Raw genomic sequence first — 22,571 nt, 5'->3', positions numbered from 1 at the left:
ACAAAAGTGGGTGATGTTTCAAAATGGACAGTTCCTAAGAAAATTCAATTAGATTCCAAGTTCATTGAAAATCTCAAATTTTGATGTGCCTGATAGTGTCCACTAATACCTCCAGTGCTCTAGAGACAGAGGCAGGAGAATTGTTTGAGTCCAGCACACGTGTAAAACTTCTCTGTCAATAAAAATGAGATTTGCATGAAAGTGCGATAGACTCTCACAAACTTGCCAGTGTGTCTGAAAATTCTTTGTTCACATTTCAGATGAATATACATCTTTGGAAGGAGAAAGACAATGGTGCTCTTGACTGAAATACCACCAGGGGTTTGAAAAAAAATTCTGAGTGGGGAGGAAGCACGTGCAGTAAGAAAGAAGTGTGCATTTAAAGCTAACCGCCTTTTTTTTCCTCCAACACATGAACATGTTTTATTTATAAAATGGAGGGACACTGGAGAGAAAGAACACACCTGTGTGGGCAACAGTGACACCAAACTCAGGTGTACATGAAGTCCTAATATTCCCAAGAATGGCAAAGCTGACTGCAGGTTTATTCTATCTAAGAAAATTGTAAGCAACATGAACCTCAAAGAAAGTACATCATTAAAAGGGTAAAATATATGAAAAATAAAATAAAATAAAAAGGAGGAACTCTTGCTGTGAAATAACCCTTCTGTACACTGTGAATATGTATTACTTTCATTGGTTAATAGAAAGCTGACAGGCTGGTAGCCAGGCTAGGCAGGACAGCAAGACACAGAGAACTCTGGAGACAGAAGAGGAAGAAAGGCTGTGTCAGGGGTGAAGCCTGCAAGACACCAAAGGAGAAGAACATGTAGAAAATGAGGTAAAAAGTCACAAGCCATGTAGCAGAAGGTAAATAAAAATATTGATTAATTTAAGTATAAAAGTTAGCTAGTGACAATCCTGAGATATCAGGCAAGCATTTATAAGTGGCATCAAGCCTCCGATTGATCATTTGGGAAAAGGTGGGCAGGACATAAACATTTGACTGAAATTCTAGAAAATAATATGAACAACAACAAAATGCATGCCCTAGTTTGGTTTGCATCTCTCTAGTTATGGTAAAATGCTCATCAAAAGTAACTTGCAAAGGAAAGGGTTTATTTTATATTATATTTCCCAGGTTCCAGTCCACCACTGAGGAAAGTCGGGGCAGAAACTGAAGACAGGAACCTAAAGGCAAGAACTGAAGCAGAGGCCAGAAGAACATTGCTTACTGATTTGTTTCCCCTAGCTTACTGAATATTAATTCAGGAATAATTTGTCAGAAGTGATCAAATTTATTTCCAACTCTAAGGGAAGTGAGAGGAACTAATATGATGAGTTCCTTTCTCTATAAAACTTTCTTATTTCAGTGCTGGGAGTAAAGTTGTAATAGGCATGACAAAGTCATTATCATCATTGAAATGATGCTCCTCCTGAGTTAAAAAATGGGTTGACAGCACTATCAAGAATGTGAACACATTTCTCCAAAAGCTCTCATACAAGAGATGCTGTATACATTGAGGGGCATGACTTCTGTCTGTAATGGTGGGCCTGGAATCCAATCCTAATTTGTTTAGTGCATATTCCAGAAAAACACAAGATTTTTCCATTTAACAGACTTTAATTGCAACTACCTGTCCAAATTGAGCAGTATTTTTCCCCTATTAATCCACATACTTGTTAGGATCGGAAATTAATTCACCTAGACAAGTATTTTCTAAAAAAAAAAAAAAAAAAAAAAAAAAAGAACTGAAGGGAGGGATACAGCATAACCACTGTGATACCCATACTGCATCCTCCAGACAAGGCAGAACAAAGGCACTTCCAGGGCTGTTTTAGCAGCATTAATAGAACATTATTGCATGAAGTTCCTTACACATATCAATTTCTCTGTATACAGGTGGTACACATCAGTTGTCAACCTGTGTCACCCATGTGCATATCTAAAGCTCCTAATGTGGTTTGGGAATCTGTATCCTATATTGCTCTAGTTGGGGACTTTAAGCACTCTGAACTTTGGAGCCACCTCTTTCTTCTCTGAAGAGAAAACAGAGGGAAGATGGATCATCTGGAGAAAGGGAGGTTAGGGGAGTTAGGAGGAAGTAAGGGAACTGGTTTGATGTGCTGTATGAGAGAAGAATCTATTTCTTCTCCTGTTAAAAATACAGGATTAAAAACATGTTATTAACCTTTTTCAAATAAAAATATTTAGCAAAATGCAAAAAACCCCAAAAAACCAAACACTTCTCAAATTCTGTTTGATTTAAAATTTTCAGTACTCTTCAAAGTGCAGGTTTTTGACCAAGTTGGTAGGAGTAAGGTTACCCTTTCTTCAGTCCTCTTGCAATGCCTGTATTAAGTGAAGGGGGCCTACAGAGCAGGGAAAGCAAGTTTGGTCTGGTTTTGAGTCACATTGTAAAATGCTTGGTTAAGACTCATTCAGCAAGCTAGTGGCTGACACAAAATGAAAACAGCCAATGTACAAGGAAATAGTATTATAGTATATTAACTCAAAGCTAATATTCAGGGTCCAGCCACTGTATTTACATAGATATTTAGCCCCAGCTAGGTTTTATAGTTTAGAAATCATCATCATCATCACGTGTGTGTTTATGTTTGCATTTAAACTCCTGAACCCATATATGTCACAGCAGACATCTAAAAGTCATAGGACAACTTTCAGAGATAGATTCTCTAGTATAGTAAGTATTTATACCCACTGACCCATCTTTCTAGTCCTTTTTTCCTTTTAGTTAATTCAGGTGAATTTTCAGAGAGCTTATGAGAAATATTTTGCTGTATAATATTTTTAAAGAAAAGTTTGGATATACAGCCTAATTCATAGGACTAGGCAGGTGCCTGCTATATATGCTGTCTCCATGGGAGTAGTGTTTCATGGCAGAAAAAAAAAACTTTTTAATGTGTTTATTTGAAAATTTTTTTATTCTGGAATTTTGCCTTTGAATGGGACAACATTTCTGGTTATCAAAGTGCTGTGTGATTTAACTGTGGCATTTGACATTTGTAGAGATGTAGTAAATGGTTGGTTCTTTGAATAACCAATTCCAACTTTCAGCTGAGTTGAACAGTGGAGGAAGAATAGAGAATATAAAGGAAACTTTACTGCATATGGAATAACAAGCACTGTTGGAGTCACACAATTCTTTTACCTCTTGAAATAACTGTCTCTAGCCCTGTTCCATTGATGAAAGCCCGTGTTATGGTTTGTGTTTTGATGTCTGTCCAGTACAAACGTTCCTCGGAGGCATCAAAATCTATTACAGCAACATCATCAATATCCGGGACAGTGAAGGCCGTGATGAAGTTCACATATGGATTGTCAATGTCCACGCCTCGGATCTCAGAACGTCTTGCATAAAGAAGAAACTTTTTCATTTCTAGAGAAGTAAATTGAAGTTATAGTTTTTTTCCTTAGGTTGTTGACAAGTTTAAGACAGTCTAGAAATTCTAAAGTAGCAACTTTTAATGACTTCAAATCTAACACAAGAGAATAAAAAATAACTGATGGAAACAGCATATAGATCATCTCAAGGTACTTAGAACAAACAGCTAAAAAGAAATCTTTAAATAACATTTAGCTTGAAATGTCAAGAAATTCTCAGTACTTGATTTCATCTCAACATAGCAATATGTTGCTTACGAAAGTCAGGTTTGGAGGTACAGGCAGATCTCTGAGTTCCAGGCCATCCATGGCTACATACTGAGAAGCTGTCTCAAAAGAAACAACACAAATGGAAAACAAACAAACAAAAACCCAGAAATCACTGTATATATGCTCTCAACAACCATATTTCATATTGGTATATAATTAGAATAAAATTGCCTTTTATTAAATGGCTTATAAAGTACTTAAAAATGTTTATCCTAGCTTGGCATTGGTGTCATACACCTTTAATCCCAGCACTTAAGAGGCAGAGGCAGGAGACTCTCTGTGAGTTCGAAGCCAGCCTGGTCTACAGAGAGATTTCCACAACAGGCTTCAAAGCAATACAGAGAAATCCTATCTTGGGAAAAAAAAAGAATGCATAATCATCCAAAAAAAAAGTTAATGAAAAATATTGGGGATTAGTTTTTTAAAAATTCAATTCATGTCAATTCATGTATTTCCTATCAAAATTAGGGCGCAGGTAGTCTCCAGGTTTTATTGTAAATTTTTGTCCTGGTATTGGGAAGTAATTTGACACTCCTCATGTACCATTTGTGATATGGGAATTATAGCTATTCTAGTATTGGTTGTGATTGGTATACTATTATTTTGAGACAGCCACTAATTTAAGATGAGCATCCTTGGTATACTCTCTTGTTATAGCACTACTTTTCATACATATTAAGACAGAGTGTCTGACATACAACTCCTGGGTTCTCTATAGGGATCTTTAAAATCAATAGCATGCTCTATTTCCTATAATCTCCACTAGCTGATGGGTGTTTGTCATATCTTTGTGGAGTTTCACCTTTTAGGGTAATGAGATGCCTCTTCATGTCTGTAATATGCACACACCCATGTCATGGGTATAGAACTTGCTACATAACTTCATTATGGTAAAAGGCGGGACACACACTAATGTCTCCAGCTTGGCCCTCTGGTTTGGTGGAACTTGCAGCTCCCAATCCCAAATGTTTGCTTTCTCAAGTACCTCTTGTCTTAATTACTGCTTGATGGCCTTCTGTGTTCTTTTATAAGTTATTAATTGACATAAACGTGATAAGCAAAGAGGTCATGATCAGGCTATAGAAACCCACCGAGACAGCTGACCCGAATAAGGGTGAGCTCATGGACCCCAGACTCAGACCCCCTGAACATGGGTCTCAATTAGAACGCCTGGATAGTCTAAGAGACCTTGGACAGTGGAACAAGGATGTATTCCTGATGAATGAAAGGACTTTGGAAAGACATTACCCATGGTGGGATACTCCCCTAACCTAGTGCAGGAGGGAGGGCCTAGTTCCTATTCCAAATTATTTGACAGATTTTAATGATCCCTCCTGGAAGGACTCACCCTCCCTCTGAAGTGGGTGGGGAATGGGATGGGAGGGTGAATAGGGCAGCATAGGTGGAAGGGAGGGTAAGGGAACTGGGATAGATATGTAAAATAAGAAAAAAATAATAAAAATTAGAGAAAAAAATAAACATTAACCTGTATCAGAGGAGTCTGGTCTTACCCTATAATAACTGCACAGAATTAAAGCCACTAGTAATAGACTTGTAATTTAACTTCTGGTAAATGATTCCATTTTCTGCCCTATAGATCAAGTCACTTCAAAGAAACCATTTTGTGCAATATATATATATATATATGTATATATATATATATATATATATATCAAAACTATACAGATACAGTTTGTTGGTTTGTTTTCATTTTCCCCTTCAGGTTGACAATGCCCTGTTAAGTGATCAGGAAATTAAAGCTGATGAGTACTTCCTAAGTCATCACTTCCTTGAAGCACACTTATACTCACACATCTCTGTTTTACAGAGATAAACTTTGCTAACATATCAAATAAAAAAAATAGTAAAAAAATGAATAAGGTAATAAACAGGAAATGTAACATCCTACATTTTAAAGGACTGTCAGTTTCCCCAGAAATAGCTGAATCCTAGTGGCTGCCAGTAGCCCCAGCTAATGTGTTGATATTCAAAACCTTTTCCACTTTACTCTGGAAAATCTGAATGCTTGCAGAATCGGAACTATTTCTATTCAGCTTTGCCTGGGAACTGTGGGAAACTTACCATAGCAGGTTTTCTTGTCAGAGGAAAGCTTCATCAGGTGGGGGCAGGCACAGGCTGCACTCCTATTATGATTGATGAGACACAGATGAGAGCAGGGGCCTCTACCCTCATTGGCTGCACAAGGATTGGAAGCTGCCAACAACACAGTGAAATAGCAATAGTGAATAGGGAGATTCACTTAATGATCCAAAGAAAAGCTTCCCTAGCTGAGCCTACTGAGTTACTGTGAGAATGGCAGGCAGTTGTATACATCACTGAAAACCTTCATTCCCCTAAAGTTCACAGCTCAGATAAATTTCTTCATTTTCGTTTTTATTTCAAATGCAAAGATATGTTCAGAAGTAGCTACAGAAAGTATTAGGAATCATTTTTATAGTAACATATACTAATGAAATATGTTATATACCCTAAAATATAGCAATAAAACTTAGCTAGATCCCATCATAGACTTTAAGAGTTTTAGTGGATGTCTTCATGTTCCTAACCTGCCTCAGAAAATGACTTCAGGCCTAAGTAAACCACTGTAGCAATTGTGCCAGGGAACTTCTATAATAGGCGTCCTTCTTTGCTCCCACCTTCCCTAAGTACATAGCATATGCTAGTTAATGCCCACAGTTCTGAGCTACTTCCCCAGTCTATCTATCATAATTTTGGAGAGGTTTTCATTTCATGCTTATTTTGTATGTGTGTGTGTTGACATGCTGTTACATGTGTGACATGAATGTAGAAACCAGAGGACAGTTTGCAAAAATTGGTTCTTTAATTTCACACTATGGGTCTACAGAGATCAAATTCAGATCATCACAGTCTGTGCAAAGAGACTTCACAAGCTGAATCATCTCTCCTGCAACAAAGATTTTTCAAATGGTCAGTAACTGTTATCTCAATTCTTATTTTAATAGAGCTTGTCTATGTATTTAATAGAATATTTATTATTGTATCATTTCTGTTATTAATTTATTGTAACAGAATAAAGTCTTTAGATTTAGGCTACTAAATGGAAGGCAGTAAGAGTTATGCCTTCTGACCTCACAGTAACTTAGCTTTCAGCTAATGAAAAGAACCTTTCTAGCAGGTTGACTTATGCTTTGTGTAGACAGAGTTCAAGATATACCACCAAAACTGTATGAAATGGCATATTGAAAAAGGAAAGACACAGAGAAGTCTCTCTGACCTTCTCTGCCCACTTTCCCCCTAAGATAGGTCATAAAACATAGGTCAGATTTTTTGACCTTTGAGAGGTACCTTTCAAATCTTCCAGAGAAAATGCACATCTAAATTTCCATAGAAGAGTGCTAACAGACCACCTTCAGAATCCCCCAACCTAGCACTCTTCCTATTGTTTCCTACCAGTGCCCTTGCTTCATCAAATAGAGATGAAAACATGTAGCTTATAGTATCTCTTTTTCTCAGAAACTCTTTATGAATAATACTTGATTCAAGTGAGTTTATATCCTTTTGTTGTGATAGCAGTTTGAATTATGAACCAGGAAGGAGTATAAAAGTTTTATTTTCCCCATCCTCCAGTCAATAGCATTAGGGCTATAAGATTTTAAACCACAAAGAATAAAAAGTAAGAATACATAACCGATACAGAAATGTGAGGGAAATTAGCTTTATACTCAATATGCATTTGGCATATTTCCTCGTGAAGAAAGCAAAGCAAGACTTTCCTTTGCACTTGTTAACAGTTTTTTTTAAGAAAAGTAAAATTTCTGAATTTCTGAACCAAATAATGTGCAAAGAAAAACTGGTAACAAAAGAAACCAACAGGAGCACATAGAAGATGTGGTTCTGGGGACTGATTCCTCATGGCAAACATCTTTGCCACCCAAGATCCCCTGCAATCTGCTTCGCCACACCATTCAGTTTTCATTAATCAGAGTCCCAAAGGAATTGGCAGTATTACAGAAACAAGTCAGCAGATGAGATAGACAGAGGTGTAATGATGCTGTAGGAGAGGAGGTTCCAAAGGAAGACACAACCTATGTTTTAGCACCTAGAGCCAGGGATCCCTCTGGCTACAAGGAGAAAGAGAAAACTCAAACTTCCTTACACTTGAAAAAAAAAAGAAGAAGAAAAAGAATGTAGAAAAATGAAATAGAAAATGTATGAACAAACATGAGATGACGAAAGGAAAATAGGTTTTTAAAATTATATTGAATGGAAAGATGACTCCTCTTGGAGCAATTAAGAGCAGAATCTCTAACAGGACTGTGGTGAGTACTTGATTTCCCTCTATTTTTAATTTTTAGTCCAGAATAATTCTCACTCTTCTCAGCATGCTACAATTATAAACTCCCTTTTAAAAACTCAAACATATTAAAATTCTATGTAGTTAGAATAAAAACTCACCCTGATTTTTATAACCTAGTGTCTATATTAATGGTAAGGCTATAATGTATAATTCACAATATTTTCTGCTTCAGAGCTTGGAGAATCCACAAAGAAATCTTGCCTTTCATTTTAATCTCATTTCATTTTGAAATAATACTGCTAAGACTTTTAAAAGTTTCTTTCTTAGTGAACATCCAAGCATAGCCATCTATTTTAATGACTCAGTTGAAGAATTTGGTTCACAATACTCTTTTTGCAACATATACTGGAGGTTAACACATGGTGACTCATGAACAAATCCAGCCTACTGGATTTGTAAAGTTAAATGAATTATAGCTGAGCCCATTAATTACAAATTATCACATCTGTGTTGGTACTTCAAAAAAGAGTTTATTGATTTTGACAGAAGCTTCCTGTTACACAAAACATTCAAATGTTTCTCATTTAGAAATGTTTTGTCAACCTTTGGTAGACAATAATTAATAGTTTTATGCCAAATACTATTAAAAAATCTGTTATCAATACTGAGGTTATGACACCTGCCCCCCAATACTGATTCTACGTATCTGAGAGAGAGAGAGAGAGAGAGAGAGAGAGAGAGAGAGAGAGAGAGAGAGAGAGAGAGAGAGAGAGAGAGATGACCACCATGGGGTTCTATAAGAACTGACATCCTTTCTCTAAATCCCATGAGATCAAACAAACTACCTTAGAGATACCTGTGTCTTCAGTCCTCATTTACAGATTTACAACTGACTGAGCTCATGGTTGTTCCAAACATAGAGCATCTGGGAATTACAGTGAAAAGACATTGTTGTTTTGCACCAAGGAGAGTTATGTTCGATCTATAATGCTTACACAGTTCTCTCTCATTCTGAAACCACACTCAGAGCATATTCCCTCAATCTTATGTACAATTTGACCATGTTACTTTAGTAATCTCTTAATTTCTAGTATCTGCCCTCTTGGATGTCTTTCTAAAATCTACAGACCTGACAGGATTGAGGAGTTTATATGGGTTCCCAATGTTTCCTCACACAGACACAGTAACACACTCCCCTGGACCTCTTCTAATGGGTCCACCAATTCCTCTTTACTTTATTACCTTTAGCTCTTTATTACTAACTATTATGCTAAATTTTAAATAAAGCCATCAATCTTCCAAACAACACATCATTTAAGCATTGAAGGATTTATTTTCCTCTTTACTGCTTTATATCAATATTTATTGTCATTCATATATTTTTTCTTAAAATTCTGATGGCACCTGTTGATGAAGGTTTCTGTCCCACCTGTGTGGCATACATGATTATATTAGAGTTATGCTCTATGGACCCACTGGTGACTCTGAAGTGTAGGTGATACATGATTGGAAATGGTGGAAACATAAACACCTGGAAAGTGAGTTAAATCTCTAAAACCACATAAAGATTGTAAGAGAGAAGGGATAGTCAATAATACATAACTACAAAAATTTGTAGGAGAACAAGTGTACTCATACATCCCATAAGACCAAATTGGATTGTGAAAGAAGCAATATTGTCAGAGACAAATTCATATTTTATGAAAACTACATTTAATTATACTTCATTTCTCATGAGCAAAAACATCTGAAATTCATATAATTATTTTTATGTAGAAATTTCTAATAAAACAGATGCAAATGTTAATGCAAAATGAATTATTTAGGTTATTTACTTAGCTAATAAAACCAAGTTGAATGCTAAATACAGGGATTGATTTTGTTTCATGAGATTTTTCTTCCTTTTGATAGTAAGAGCCATCATGCTAATAAATAAAATTGGCACAGGATAATTGCCAATGTAACAAATAATTTCTTTATATTTTTAATGATATTAGAAAAATGTCAGCCTTTATACTTGATAATGAAGAAACTAAGGAAGCATCTTATTTATTTCCACTATTGTGGACCAAACTCAAGGCCTTTCTCATTTTATGCCAGCATCTACAGCTGAAAGAGATGCTCAGCCAAACATGACAAATAAATGCACATGTTTCTTCAGTCTCACCTGACTCACAATGCATTCAGCAGGTCACAGTTATACTTTGTTCTGTTTTTATGAAATATAAAAAGTCATATTTCATATTCTGCCAATGTATGTGCTTAACAATGATTTGTTTAAAAACACAATTCCTGTTCTATTTCTTTCTACATAGTTCTCTTAAAAGGGAGACAGCAGATATATAACAGGTAAAATGTATCTTAGAAATTACATTAACTTTTCACAGGAGAATTACTGACAAAATTTTAATCATAAAATGTAGTGTAAATTAAGTTACTTGCAGTTTATTTCACTTTTTATTTGAATTTAGAAGACAAGCAATTTTTTTCACTGATTTTTAGCATTTAAAATGGATTATGTTTCAAATCAAATAAATCTTCTACTGATAGTACGTGACTATATAAAATAAAAAAGGATGGGGATAGGTTTGATTTGAAGAGCATTTTGATAGTACGTGTGAGCCTTTAATTCAATTCACAATGACATGAGAGGGAAAGGGAGAGAGACAGAGAGAAAGACAAGAGAGAGACTTACAATACAAAGGATATATATGGTAAGAGTCCTTATGTAGGGTAGAATCTACACAGATGCAGATACACGCATAATATGCATGTGAGAGAAAGAGAAAGAGAAATGTGATGGATGTAAGAAGCATTTGAGAGAGTAAGTGTGAAAGAGAAATTTTATCCTACTCAAGATTGTCCTCTACCGTGCTAGTCATGGTTTTGTGAACATTTTCTGTTTTTTTTTTTGGGGGGGGGGTCATATGGGGATCTCTATTACCCATAGGAAATATTGTTGGAAATTACATATGAATATGTAATATTCCAGGTTGCATAAGTGTTATATTTTACCTTTAAGAAGCAATGATATCAGTAACAATATTAGAATCTAGTGTTTTGCTTTTATGTGTGACTTTTGCAAAATGAGATATTGTTTGCTTTTTTGGCATTTCTCAAAAATTTTATTATATATAATGAATCACACAGTATGTTTACTACACATACATTATTATGTCTCATTATGAACAAAAATGTTCTGTGAAGAACATTTGTCAACTTCTATATGAAAACCTATTTGAGAAATTCTATTTCCATATTTTCTCACTGAAAAATTAAAATGTTTACTCCATTGTAGGAATATGAATAACATATATTTTGCTTTACTGTTCTCTGACTTGAAATTAAAGTTAAACTAATGCCCAACCAAAGCTACAAAATTAAAATCCAAACATCCATTCCTCACAGTTTCTAATTCCTTACCTTCAGTGTTTATAACTACTTTGCAAAAGTTTTACAACTATTAGAAAAAAGAAAAGGTTAAGCTTGAAAGAAATATGATTGTGTTAAAACATTATTACAGTCTTGCCATTCATGTAAGATGAATTTTACAAAACTGAGAAATTATCTCAATAATTGTTTGGATAGAGAAATGTATTGATTATTATTTTATAGCATTTTAAGAGACAGGACTCACTTAATTAGTACTAATTTATATATAATATATGTCATTACTGTTTGTACTCATTTGTTTCATTGGATAGCAAAATATAGCTATAATTCTGAGCACAATGAAAATGGTAAATTTTATTAAAACCATTCTACATCAGCACAAGCAGAAATCCATGCAAGAGAAAGGAGACATTGCTGTTGCCTTATTTAATTTCCTTTTGAATGTCAATAAACCAATCAATTTGTCAATGGTGGAGGAATAGTGATATTGTTTTCTTATAAATATCGTCAAGAATGTTTCTCCAGAGAATTATTTTATTGAACCAACTGGAATAATTTGTTGCAACTACTTTTTGAGAAACAGTCTGTCAATCTATTTTTAAAACACAATAAAAATGATTTACAAAAATGAGCTTCTCAAACACCCGCACATGATGTCTGACTCCTGTCATCTCAGACTCTGAGAAGCCAAGGCAGAAGTACCATGGAGAACTCAAGGCTCAGTGCAGGACAACCTTGGATGGCATTGCAATGATTGACACAAGCCACTCAAAAAACAAAAAGACTAACTTTCCAAAATCAAAACAATAACTGATTTTAAGACCAAGTGTTAGAAAATGTGCTTAGAAGTTGGTAACTTCATTTGTAATAATTGACTGAATGGCAATTTTTGTTTATAAAATGTCCCCATTTGCAGAAGAGTAAACTTTAAAAGGGTTAAAAGAAGTCACACATGCAATAATTTTTAGCATTTTATTACAGAATAGGAGACATGATCACCATAACACCACACCTATCTAATATTCCCATTCATTTAAGTTCATCTTCCCCACAACTACTACCCCCATATGATGGATACATAAAGGAAAGCAGGGAATAATGGCATTGCTGTAAAGAGAATACTTATAAATCATTTAACATAATGAGTTTTCAATCTACAGTGAAATTTCTCAGTGTGTTATCTATTATATTACTCATGTGTTTTCACATGTTTCTTTGAGTGCAATTCCCTATTTACATCATATAAAACCATTTACACCTCTGTAATTGGGAGATCAAAATATCAGTACCTAGTTTTTGAAAATAAATACATACTTCTTGCAAAATAATTCTGTCTTTTTAAACAGAGAGTTAAGCCCCTTTGAAACAGGTTTTGTTCAGACAAAAGAAGTATACGTTCACGGGGCTGGTCTGATAATTGGGGGATCTTGACTAAATGAGGAGGTATGATACTTTGTTAGTTGTAAGTTATTTTATGAAGAGATTCCTAGCAGGGGAATAAGGAAATCTTTGACCTATCATCTCTCTATAATCCATGTGTCTATCTGTTATCTGAATGTCTTTCTACAATTTGCAAACAAATCAAATAACATCCTCACTCTTCCTATAGGCTTTGCTGACTTCCCCTACATTGCCAAACCCAGTAAACATGTTGGTAAGTTAATTTATATGTTTTTTTTTTTTTACTTATCTCCAAGAACCAAATATGGATGCCAGTGTAGTGTCCTAACCTTTCAGCTTTGGGCTGGCACTTTCTTAGATGTCTTTGTCTCCACATTCTTTCAGGCCAGTTTTGTTTTTTGCCATGACTCTGTCCTTTCCCTCAGTTTTTGAATATTCTTTAGAAATCTTATACAACCTCTTGACTTCAACTTAAAATCAACTTATTAAAAGCCCTAGCTTTAGTCACAACTCCTATTTAATATTTTTAAAATTGATTTTTTTTTTTAATATTTTTGGTTGTGAGTGAGCCTTTAATGGTTGAGCCATGGGTTTAGGGGGTAGGTGGGGCAAGGAAGGAGGGGAGGAAGATGGAACTGGGATTGGCATGTAAAACAAGATTGTTTCAAATTTAAATAAATAAAAAAGGATTTTTTTTTCAAATTTATCCACCAAACTATGTTAAATAAAACTATGGACTCCAGGCTGATCCTAATTTGTAAAGGGAGTCTCAGGCATATTTTGACATAAGCCATCCATTTACATACTTTGTTGACTTATTGTGATTTCATGTATCAATCTAGCAAAGTATGGAATGCCTAGACAGCAGAAAGAATATTTTGGGGGCATACTACAGGAAACACTAACATTAAAATCCACATATTGAGTAATCATTGTGAAAATGTTAGCATACACAACAGTATGCTGAATTTTAAAGTTCTTGCTTCACCAGTTCAGAAGACCCCAACAAATTCATAAGAACCTGAGGAGAATAAAAATGTGGAGAAAGGGTAGATCCATTTCTCACTTGTGTTGGCACAGCCCTCCTCTGCTGCCACCCACCAATGGTGCTCCAGGATCTTGGACATGAGAACCTCTGGACTGGAGTTAAAATTGATACCATTGTCTCCCTCTTGATCTTGCTCTTTGACCTTTGAATCCTATCTGAGTTACACCACCAGCTTCCTGGTTTGTTACTGTTTATCTATAGCAGATTGTGAGCTATCTGAATTTCCATAATGACATATGACAATACCAAGAATTAAGTCAGCCTCCCTATCTCATGTTTATATTTTATATATAAGTATAATACTATAGTACATATGTAATTACCTATGTACATATTGAAATTTATACATTATTAGAATAGTCATTGATGTAGACATTATCATTTATAGATTTCAAATGAAAAGACACACAAAGAGTTTAAATAACATGCTAATTATGTCAAATAATGCTTACATGGTTCATTAACTTAGACTTAAAATACTCACTATTACTCCATCCCATCTCAAATCTATGCTAAGGTGGTGGTGGGTTGGAAAGCTACATGAAGTCTTCACAAAGTCCTGAAGCTCATGTTCCTTCTGTCTTGGCCTTCCAAGTGATAATACAGGTATGAACCAGTCTGCCCACCTAAACTTTTACTTACTTCATCTCTTCCCACTCTCACATAATGATGATATTAGGAGTCAAAAGTAACTCAAATAGGTTTTGAAACCTCTGAGTCTAGTATCTGAACTGGAAAATAGTGAATATGAGTGCTTGCTTATAAGGAAACTGGTATCAATGCAGTATGGATTCCTTACTTGGAAACGCTGGAAATCTCAAGATTTTTGCAATCCTCATTTCTTTAATTTGGGAAATCTGTCTTTCATTCTTTTTAAAAACAGTGAATATCATGTTTTAAAAGGCCTCATCCTACTGTGTTCCTTATAGTATTATTCACTAGAAAAGAGCCTCCATTGTGAGAATGTTGAGTCTCCATCACCAGATCATTGTAATTTCATCCTTTACAATAACAAAATAGTGGCCATATTCTGTGTCTTCCTCAGCAAATAGTATAGTGAATTGTTGCTTCACTGAAGCACATGAACAGGGCAGAATATGGTTCCTGGATACATTGTGATCTTCACAGGTAGGTGCAGGAGTCAGTAGAACAAGCTGAGATCATTAAAAATGAACTGCATTTTATTTAGGGAAGAGCAAGTAACCATCTCTAAATGTAAATAAAGACTATATTTCCCTGAACTATGAGAAAATACTTCAAGTTACACATTCCCCATAATATGTAAATAAGAGAAGTCACACATAAGTCATTTTTATTTCTGTGGACCTGATAAAATAACCTTTCTCCAAACAAGAAAATTACCATTCCTTTTCCATATATTAACAAAAGTGCCACAATATAATTCCTTCTCATTTGGTAATTTAAAAAAAGCTTACACTGATGTGTGATGGGAGATGTCATTATGTATATGTTTCTCATACTGGTTAATGAATAAAGCACTGTTGGCCAATAGGAAAGGAAGTTAGGAGGGACTAGGATACAAGGAGGAAAGAGGAAGTAGTAAGGGGCGTCAAGATGGAGAGTCTGGAGAAAATAGAACCGCCAGCCGCCTTTCACTGGTAAGACCACATGGAAATACATAGAAATGGGTTAATACTTAAGACAGAGCTAGCCTATAAGAAACAAATAACTGGCCAACAGCATAATATCAAATACAGAGTCTCTGTGTATTATTTGGGGCTGGCTTGGCGGCGGGACAAGACTAGGCAGCAGGCAGAAAAACCCTACTCCTTACATGTGTGAGCGTCTTTTACTTCTGCATAAATCCATTTTAAGGGAGAGACTTGATGCAATGCATGAACCAAACCATTTCTTATCATCATTCATTTAGTAACTCTAAACCTAAAAGAATTAAAATACCTACAAATTAATAACTATGGAGACAAAAGTACATCTGTATAATATCTTACAGTTATTAAAAATCAAACTGATTTATTATTTGGATACATTTCATGCAAACTCTTGGTCTGAACATTATGTTGACAAAGTATTTAGAGGTGAGTTCATTATACCACTGATGTTTTGCTGGTCAGAGTTATTTCCTGTTTATTCAGATTTTCTTAAATTTAGTATACCACTAAATAATTTGAACTGCAAAACAATTAGCATCTGAAATTTTTCTGATGGGGCAGTACTATGCATGGTATGAAAGCAGCTAAGCATGGCTAGAAAAACATAGGTCAGGATGAGCTGAAACTGACAAGGAAAAGGACAGACAACAAGAGAACTGAGGCTGAAAAATTGATGGTGACTGGGAGTAGAACTGGACCCCCTCAGACTACAGTGAGAGAATACATAAACTGTATAAACACATTTGGTAGAAGAAATCCTGTTCTGAGAGAATCAAGGCCAAACACTGAAGACAAAGAAAAGGCATATAATTTTTCTCAGCCACAAAATCAATGGGTTTTAATCAGCACCAACACAAGACAATATAACAGGAATTCAGAATAAAGCTTAACATCTGAACCAAAGACCAGAAGGTCCAATAACAGAAAACCACCCATGAAGGAGAAAAGAAGACATGTCTCTTATGCAAGTGACATGGCATCACCTCATAATTCTGTGCATAACACTTAAAATAGTAACAAATGGAATTCAGTGGTACTAAACTGAAAATCCCAGATGTTATAGCCTATAGAATGGGGAAGATGTGTAACAAGTTAGGCTGGTTCTTGCTGCTATGACAAATGATCAGGACATTCCAAAAAAGAACTGTCAGCATTGGGATCAAAATGTCCATGCAAGGACTGAGCAGAAGAACCAACAGGGTCACTATTATTGAACCACCAGGTAGGCTACATGGGGAGAGAGCCATCACCCGTGGTTTATGCTTTCATATGCAGCCCCCTGCAAACTGCCATTATTCTAGCTCATGACTACAGAGTGACTCCGTGTCCTTAGTGTTTTACTTCATAGTCTGTAAGAAGATCCATATACAATGATCTTTTTAAAATTTTTCTTTAAATAGTTGTTTTATTTTAGTTGATTGTAAGTGTGTATGCATGTGTGTGTGCGTGTGTGTGTGAGAGAGAGATAGATAGAGAGACAGAGAGAAAGAGAGACAGAGAGAATGCACGTGGGTGCATACATTAGTATGGGTACCTGTAGAAGCCAGAAGAAGTATCTGATCCTCTGAAGTTACAGTAGTTAGAAAATGAACTTGCGTTCTCTGCATGAGTAACACATACTAAGCTGTCTCCCCAGCTCCAAATTTGAATATTATAGAAAGCTTCCCACACTTTCTTGTCAGTGATTTAAAAATTTAAGACAGTATAAAACTTTTAATTTCTAAGAGTAATATTGTAAAGGAAAAAATAAAAAGGCAAAGCAGAAAAATCCTGAGCTAACTAAATGAAGGCTAGTGCTCCCAGGAACATAAAGTAACTCTTAACATACATTATTTCTTTTACACTCACACAAGTTCATGTAGACATGTTTCCAAATGGTTAGTTTGATCTTAGCACCTACCTTGTGGCTGTCGACTAGGATGGTATATCTGAAGGTCAAATGGCTGTGCACTGGTCTTCTGAATCACACTGACATTCTGCCCTGTCCACTTGTTGGCTTTGGCCAATGTGTTGGTCCTCCAGTCTGTCCAGTACACCTCACTCCCATACAAAGACACAGCAAAGGGATGTGACAGGTACTCATGTCCTCTGATAATTTCTATCATGTTTGTGCCATCATAGAAGGCTGAGTAAATAGCATCTGACCTAGAGAAAGGTCAGTATACCAGTCATTTATCAAAGTACAGAAGGAGTGATACAGTTATGCAAATCAAACAAATGATAGACTAATTAACTCAATGGACCTATACTTAACATTTTCCAAAGCAAAACAAAACAACTATCAAACTCAAAATACAATCTCACTATATGACACTCATATATTAGACTACTTAACAATATAGGTTTAAAAGAGGAGAATATAAATGAAAAAAACAAAAGAATAATTTTAACCTGGCATCTGTCCAAACTATCCTTTTTTCAAAGTGGTCCACAGTCAATCCATTAGGCCATGCCCCAGTTTTCATGTCTTTGTAGATAGTTTTTCTCTCAGCACCACTCATAGAGGCAGATTCAATGCGAGGGAAATTGGCATCCCAATCTGTCCAGAAAAGAATTCTGAAGAAAAAGAAATAATTCCAGTGTTTATTTTTTATTTTATGTCTACTACATGAGGAGAAGTTCCCAAGGTAAAAGTTGCAAAAAAAGAAAGAAAGAAAGAAAAGCTTTATTTTCTAACCCAGTGGCTTCAAGTATGTAGGAATAGTCAGATCATGTGAGTTCTTGCACATAAAATGACCACCTGTGAAATATTTTGAAGAAAAAGTTGTAATGCATAGAGTAGTAGTTGGGTAGTTGGTAAGTGTCCAGAACACTCTAACAGGAAGAATGAGGCAGCTTCAGGCTCAGGAAAAGACCAGAGCTCCAAAGTGAAGTCAGAGAAAAATGAGGAACAAAGAGTGGAAGAGGGCCATCGATCAGCAAGGGAGAAAGTGGAATACTATCTAGGAGTTCTTGGTTAGATCACTATTGACTCCTGTAAGTAAAATCCCCAAGAGCTCCTGCTGAAGAGCAAGTAGCCCTGTCTTCAGATCAACTTGCACACTAGAATTCCAGTGATGTGTAGGCACTAGAATGTTCCAGGTACAAAGCTATTTGCCATACCTCGGGCTATCTGTAGACCCCACAGAACAGCCAACTCTGTGTCAGAACTTACACTCTGTAACTAGTATACAAAACCCTGGGGATAACTTAGCAGACCCCTAGCTATCGATAACCCAAATCTAAGGATGCCTTTATACATCATCTGATGACCTGTAGGAAAACTTCCCCCATATTTTTATCCCTGCATCCCTGATAGTCCACCAATATATTTAAAACTTGCATTGAAATATAAACCTCTTTGTTCTACAAACTATAAAACTTAATAAAACTGCTTAAGCATTGGGAAATGGATGTGGCCTGTGATCACTCAAAAATGGCTCCAGAATAAACTATTGCCCATGCCCTTTAGAATGTGAGAGTTTTGTTTTTGAAGTTGTTCAATATGTTTCTCAGTAGCTTATAGTAACATTCTTTTTAAATCGTTATCAGTTTCTGCGTGTTTTCACAGATATGCTGATTGAAAGATTTCTACAAAAAAAAAAAATACTTCAAATTGCCTCTTGTCTGGTCAGGGCAATATTTGGTATTTGGGAAAGCACAACTATAAATAATATCACCCCAGGGGATAAGACTGACAAATATTGAAGCTGAGTAACAGGTGCAATTGATTTTTTCATGCAAATAGTTTTAGTTTATGTGTTTGATTATTTGTCTAATAAAAGTTTTAAAATGCAGATATCTCAAAGTAAAATAAGTAAAAATTTTAAAATGTACCAGAGGACATATATAAAATATCTAACACTTGCTTCTTGGTCTTTTAAAAAATTACAATACTTTAAAGAAAGTGATGTTTTGAATGACAGCACTAATCATATAAAATAATGTTCATAGACAAGAATCCATGAAAATATAATAAATGCACAAGTTTTAAATTTATATGCATTGGTGCTTTTCTTGCATTTATGTCAGGGTGTTAGGGACAGTTTGACTCAAAATGTGGGTGCTAGGAATTGAACCCAGGTCCTCTGGAAGAGCCATCACCCTAGACCCAGAATATACAAAATTTTAATATATTTTATTAAATCAAACATGGAATAAATCTTTATTACTATGAGACTGGTATACTGTTCAATTAAGTAGTTGGAGAGAATAAAATGTCCAGGCCTGGACCTTAACAATTATTTAGAGCTATCTTTACCGTACTGTTTACTGCTGTAGTTGGCAATTTGAACCTGGAAGAACAGAGCCTAAAAATGAAGCTAACTAAAGTGTCATGTAACAGCCAACTTTATTCAGAGCATCAGACAGTTTATACTCAGAGAGTTAAGAACAGTCAGTCACCTGAGTAAAGTGTCCAGGCACAAGGATAAGAGACATGTGGCAACAATGTGTTCCCTCCATAGAGGCACATGAATAACAACAGCTAAGTTAAAAGACTCCTGGGAGGAGCAAGAAAACATATTCCAAAAACAATTCTGTTTTTAAAAATCTGAGATCACAAGAATCTGTCTCGTTTTCTTACAAGTATTCAGAATTCTCGCATGTTCTCACATGTTCCATTCTTAGACTATGTTCTGACACTAACCATTTCTTGTGTTATACTTGTCATTTTAACGGAATAAATAATAAAAAAATCCTTTTGGAATGCATTAACTTAACAAAATCCTAGTTTTCCACCAATCATAATTAAGAGTGTTGGTAAAGAACAGCTCAGACTTAAAGAGAAGTTCACCCTATCTTGAGTAACTTGTGTAACTGATGTATCATCCAATACATATGAAAAGCATTTTTATTTGTGGCTTTCCTTGTTGTTACTATTAAAAGATTGTGAATGATCACTCACATTTTGCTTCAGAATAAACCATCTCTTACTGTATTCCCTTTCAAGGTGAATGTTAGTTTTTAATTTTGTTGTTCTTTGTTTTTTTTTTTTTTTTTTTTTTTTTTTTTGTCCTTGTTTGTGTGTTTGTTGTTCGGAAAGGCATACCTTTAGTTTCACTTTAAAAGACCCTATAAACTCTCAAACAGGCTTTTAGTAGAGAACAAAGGATGGGATAGATCAATGTGGCATTCTAACTCAGTTGACTCATGCTTTTATTTGGTCATTAAAAGTGTGTGTGCGTGTGTGTGTGTGTGTGTGTGTGTGTGTGTGTGTACGCACGCATGCATACATGTACTTGTGTATTTCTTATTTAGTGAGTACTGTAATAATACATTTAAATCACTTTTAGTAGAAAACTTTACTTTTTGTAGAAGAATATGTTCTAAAAATAGTTGCCTTCAAAGTGTTCTTAACCTTGCCACAACAAGCTAACACAACTGACATCCATGGTTGACTTCATGGCTTATTATTTCATAAAGTTCACCGGACTCTTCTGTGAGTTAAACATGTTGGTACTATAACATTATTTTTTGTTGTATTCCTTTCTAAATGGTAAAAATGTGTTAAAATTTCAAAGAGTGCGTTAGTTCCTCAAGTACAGGAAGACTGGATCTTTATATAACTCAGAGATGCTCAGCTACAATTGTTTTTTAAAGAGAATCTATGGACTATGGTTTTGCAGTTTCTACTTTCAGATTAAGCTGGGCAATAGACTGTGAACAACCTGGACTATTGTGAGCTAATCTGTCAGTTCAAGTTGAGAAAGGTAAAAAGAAAAGACCTTTGCAAAGCAGAGGTTATCTTTGTATTTAAAGTTAACAATGGCTAGAGATTACTGTAATTTATAGGATTCCCAGAGAAAATTTGATACAATTGCTTAACTAATATTTACAAGTGCTGGATTTACTTTTGCTAATGGATGTAAATGAGCAGAGACCTGAAAGATAAATGTGAGAAATGGAGAAGAAAACACATTGTCCTGTTGGAATTGTCCTGTTGGAACCGAGCATGAGCACGGTGAAGTTCAATAACATTGGAGGACTATGCACGTTCAAAACTGCTGATCATTCCCCAGTAAGAAGCTTGGATCAGAACTGCTGATCATTCGCCAGTAAGAAGCTTGGCATTAGAGAACTTCACATCCTCCTTCAGGGCATTACAGCAAGAAATTCAACTAAAAAACGCATGAAAAAAAAAAAAAAAAAAAAAAGAACAGAAAAACGGACCTTTCTAAGAGACACATGACCATCTTAGAGTAGCCTGTTACTCTAGAGACTGAGTAGAAATCCTCAACACTGGAAATGTGGGGTGAGGCAGATGCATTTTGTAATATACTGTGAAGGTCAGTGGTTGTGTGCTAGGTAAATCTAGATGGTTGTGGAAGCACTACTATTATTTGTCACCCCAAAAATGAGTCACAGATGTAGCAGTGACATGCCTGTGAACCTGTAACTGTGGCCACACCCATTTGTGTGTGGCTTCAGGCGGAGGGAAGCAGAAAGAGGGAAGTATAGACATCTCGTTTTTAGTAGACTCTCTTGGGTCAGCGGATCCTATAGGAAGGACAGAGAAGCGCTACCGTTGTTATTATTATCTGTTTAAGTGTTCCCCAATAAATACCCCTTTATCATTTATCGTGGGTCTAGTGAAATAATTACACCTACACCTTCATACAAAGGTTCTCTGGCTTCCTGAAATTCACAGGAGCTATGTATGTTTTCATAGGAATGATGTTATGACAGTCATTTGTTTGTTGTCTCTGACACACTGAACAAACAAAGTGGCTAAGGACAAACATTTCTCTATATTTGTTATTGTAAATGAAATTTATAGCATTTCTCATCAATTCTCTTGTTCTCTGTAATTTAAGGCCTTAGAGGTGTTATGTAAACAAAGCCAGTGCACAGGCATACATTTGTTTAACAAGTATTTATGGGTCATGTTTCTATGCTACAAGAACTATGATGAACTTCAGAAATTTAAGTAAGTTTTCATGTCATGAGGAAGTTTTTTGATTTAATAGAAAATAAGTTATTTATTCAAGGCATAGTTTTCAACTAGACCAGGGAAATGCCCTAAAATGAAATGTTTAAAAAATGTTTAGATTTTGGAATTCTTTTGGAGCTCTTATCAATACAGGTACAGAATTTCCTTACATTTCAGGAAACTTTTGAATAATAAATGGTAATGTACCCTTTAGACAACAATAAGATGATAAA

At 35.4% G+C, this 22,571-nt stretch overlaps 1 protein-coding gene across 1 annotated transcript in view; it reads right to left on the bottom strand.

Moving 5' to 3' along the window:
• LOC127221898 (low-density lipoprotein receptor-related protein 1B-like) overlaps positions 1-22,571 on the bottom strand; it is a 224,389-nt gene that overhangs the window by 137,921 nt on the left and 63,897 nt on the right. The window contains exons 8-11 of the mRNA XM_051183851.1: positions 17,820-17,984; positions 17,329-17,573; positions 5,759-5,890; positions 3,174-3,401 (exon numbers count right to left, since the gene is read on the bottom strand). Of these exons, the coding sequence (XP_051039808.1) occupies positions 3,174-3,401; positions 5,759-5,890; positions 17,329-17,573; positions 17,820-17,984 (770 nt within the window). The remainder of the gene's footprint in view (positions 1-3,173; positions 3,402-5,758; positions 5,891-17,328; positions 17,574-17,819; positions 17,985-22,571) is intronic.

The sequence above is a fragment of the Phodopus roborovskii genome, unplaced genomic scaffold (genome assembly GCF_943737965.1).
Source record: "Phodopus roborovskii unplaced genomic scaffold, PHOROB, whole genome shotgun sequence".
Taxonomy (NCBI): domain Eukaryota; kingdom Metazoa; phylum Chordata; class Mammalia; order Rodentia; family Cricetidae; genus Phodopus; species Phodopus roborovskii.
This window is presented reverse-complemented; position numbering and strand designations above follow the sequence as displayed.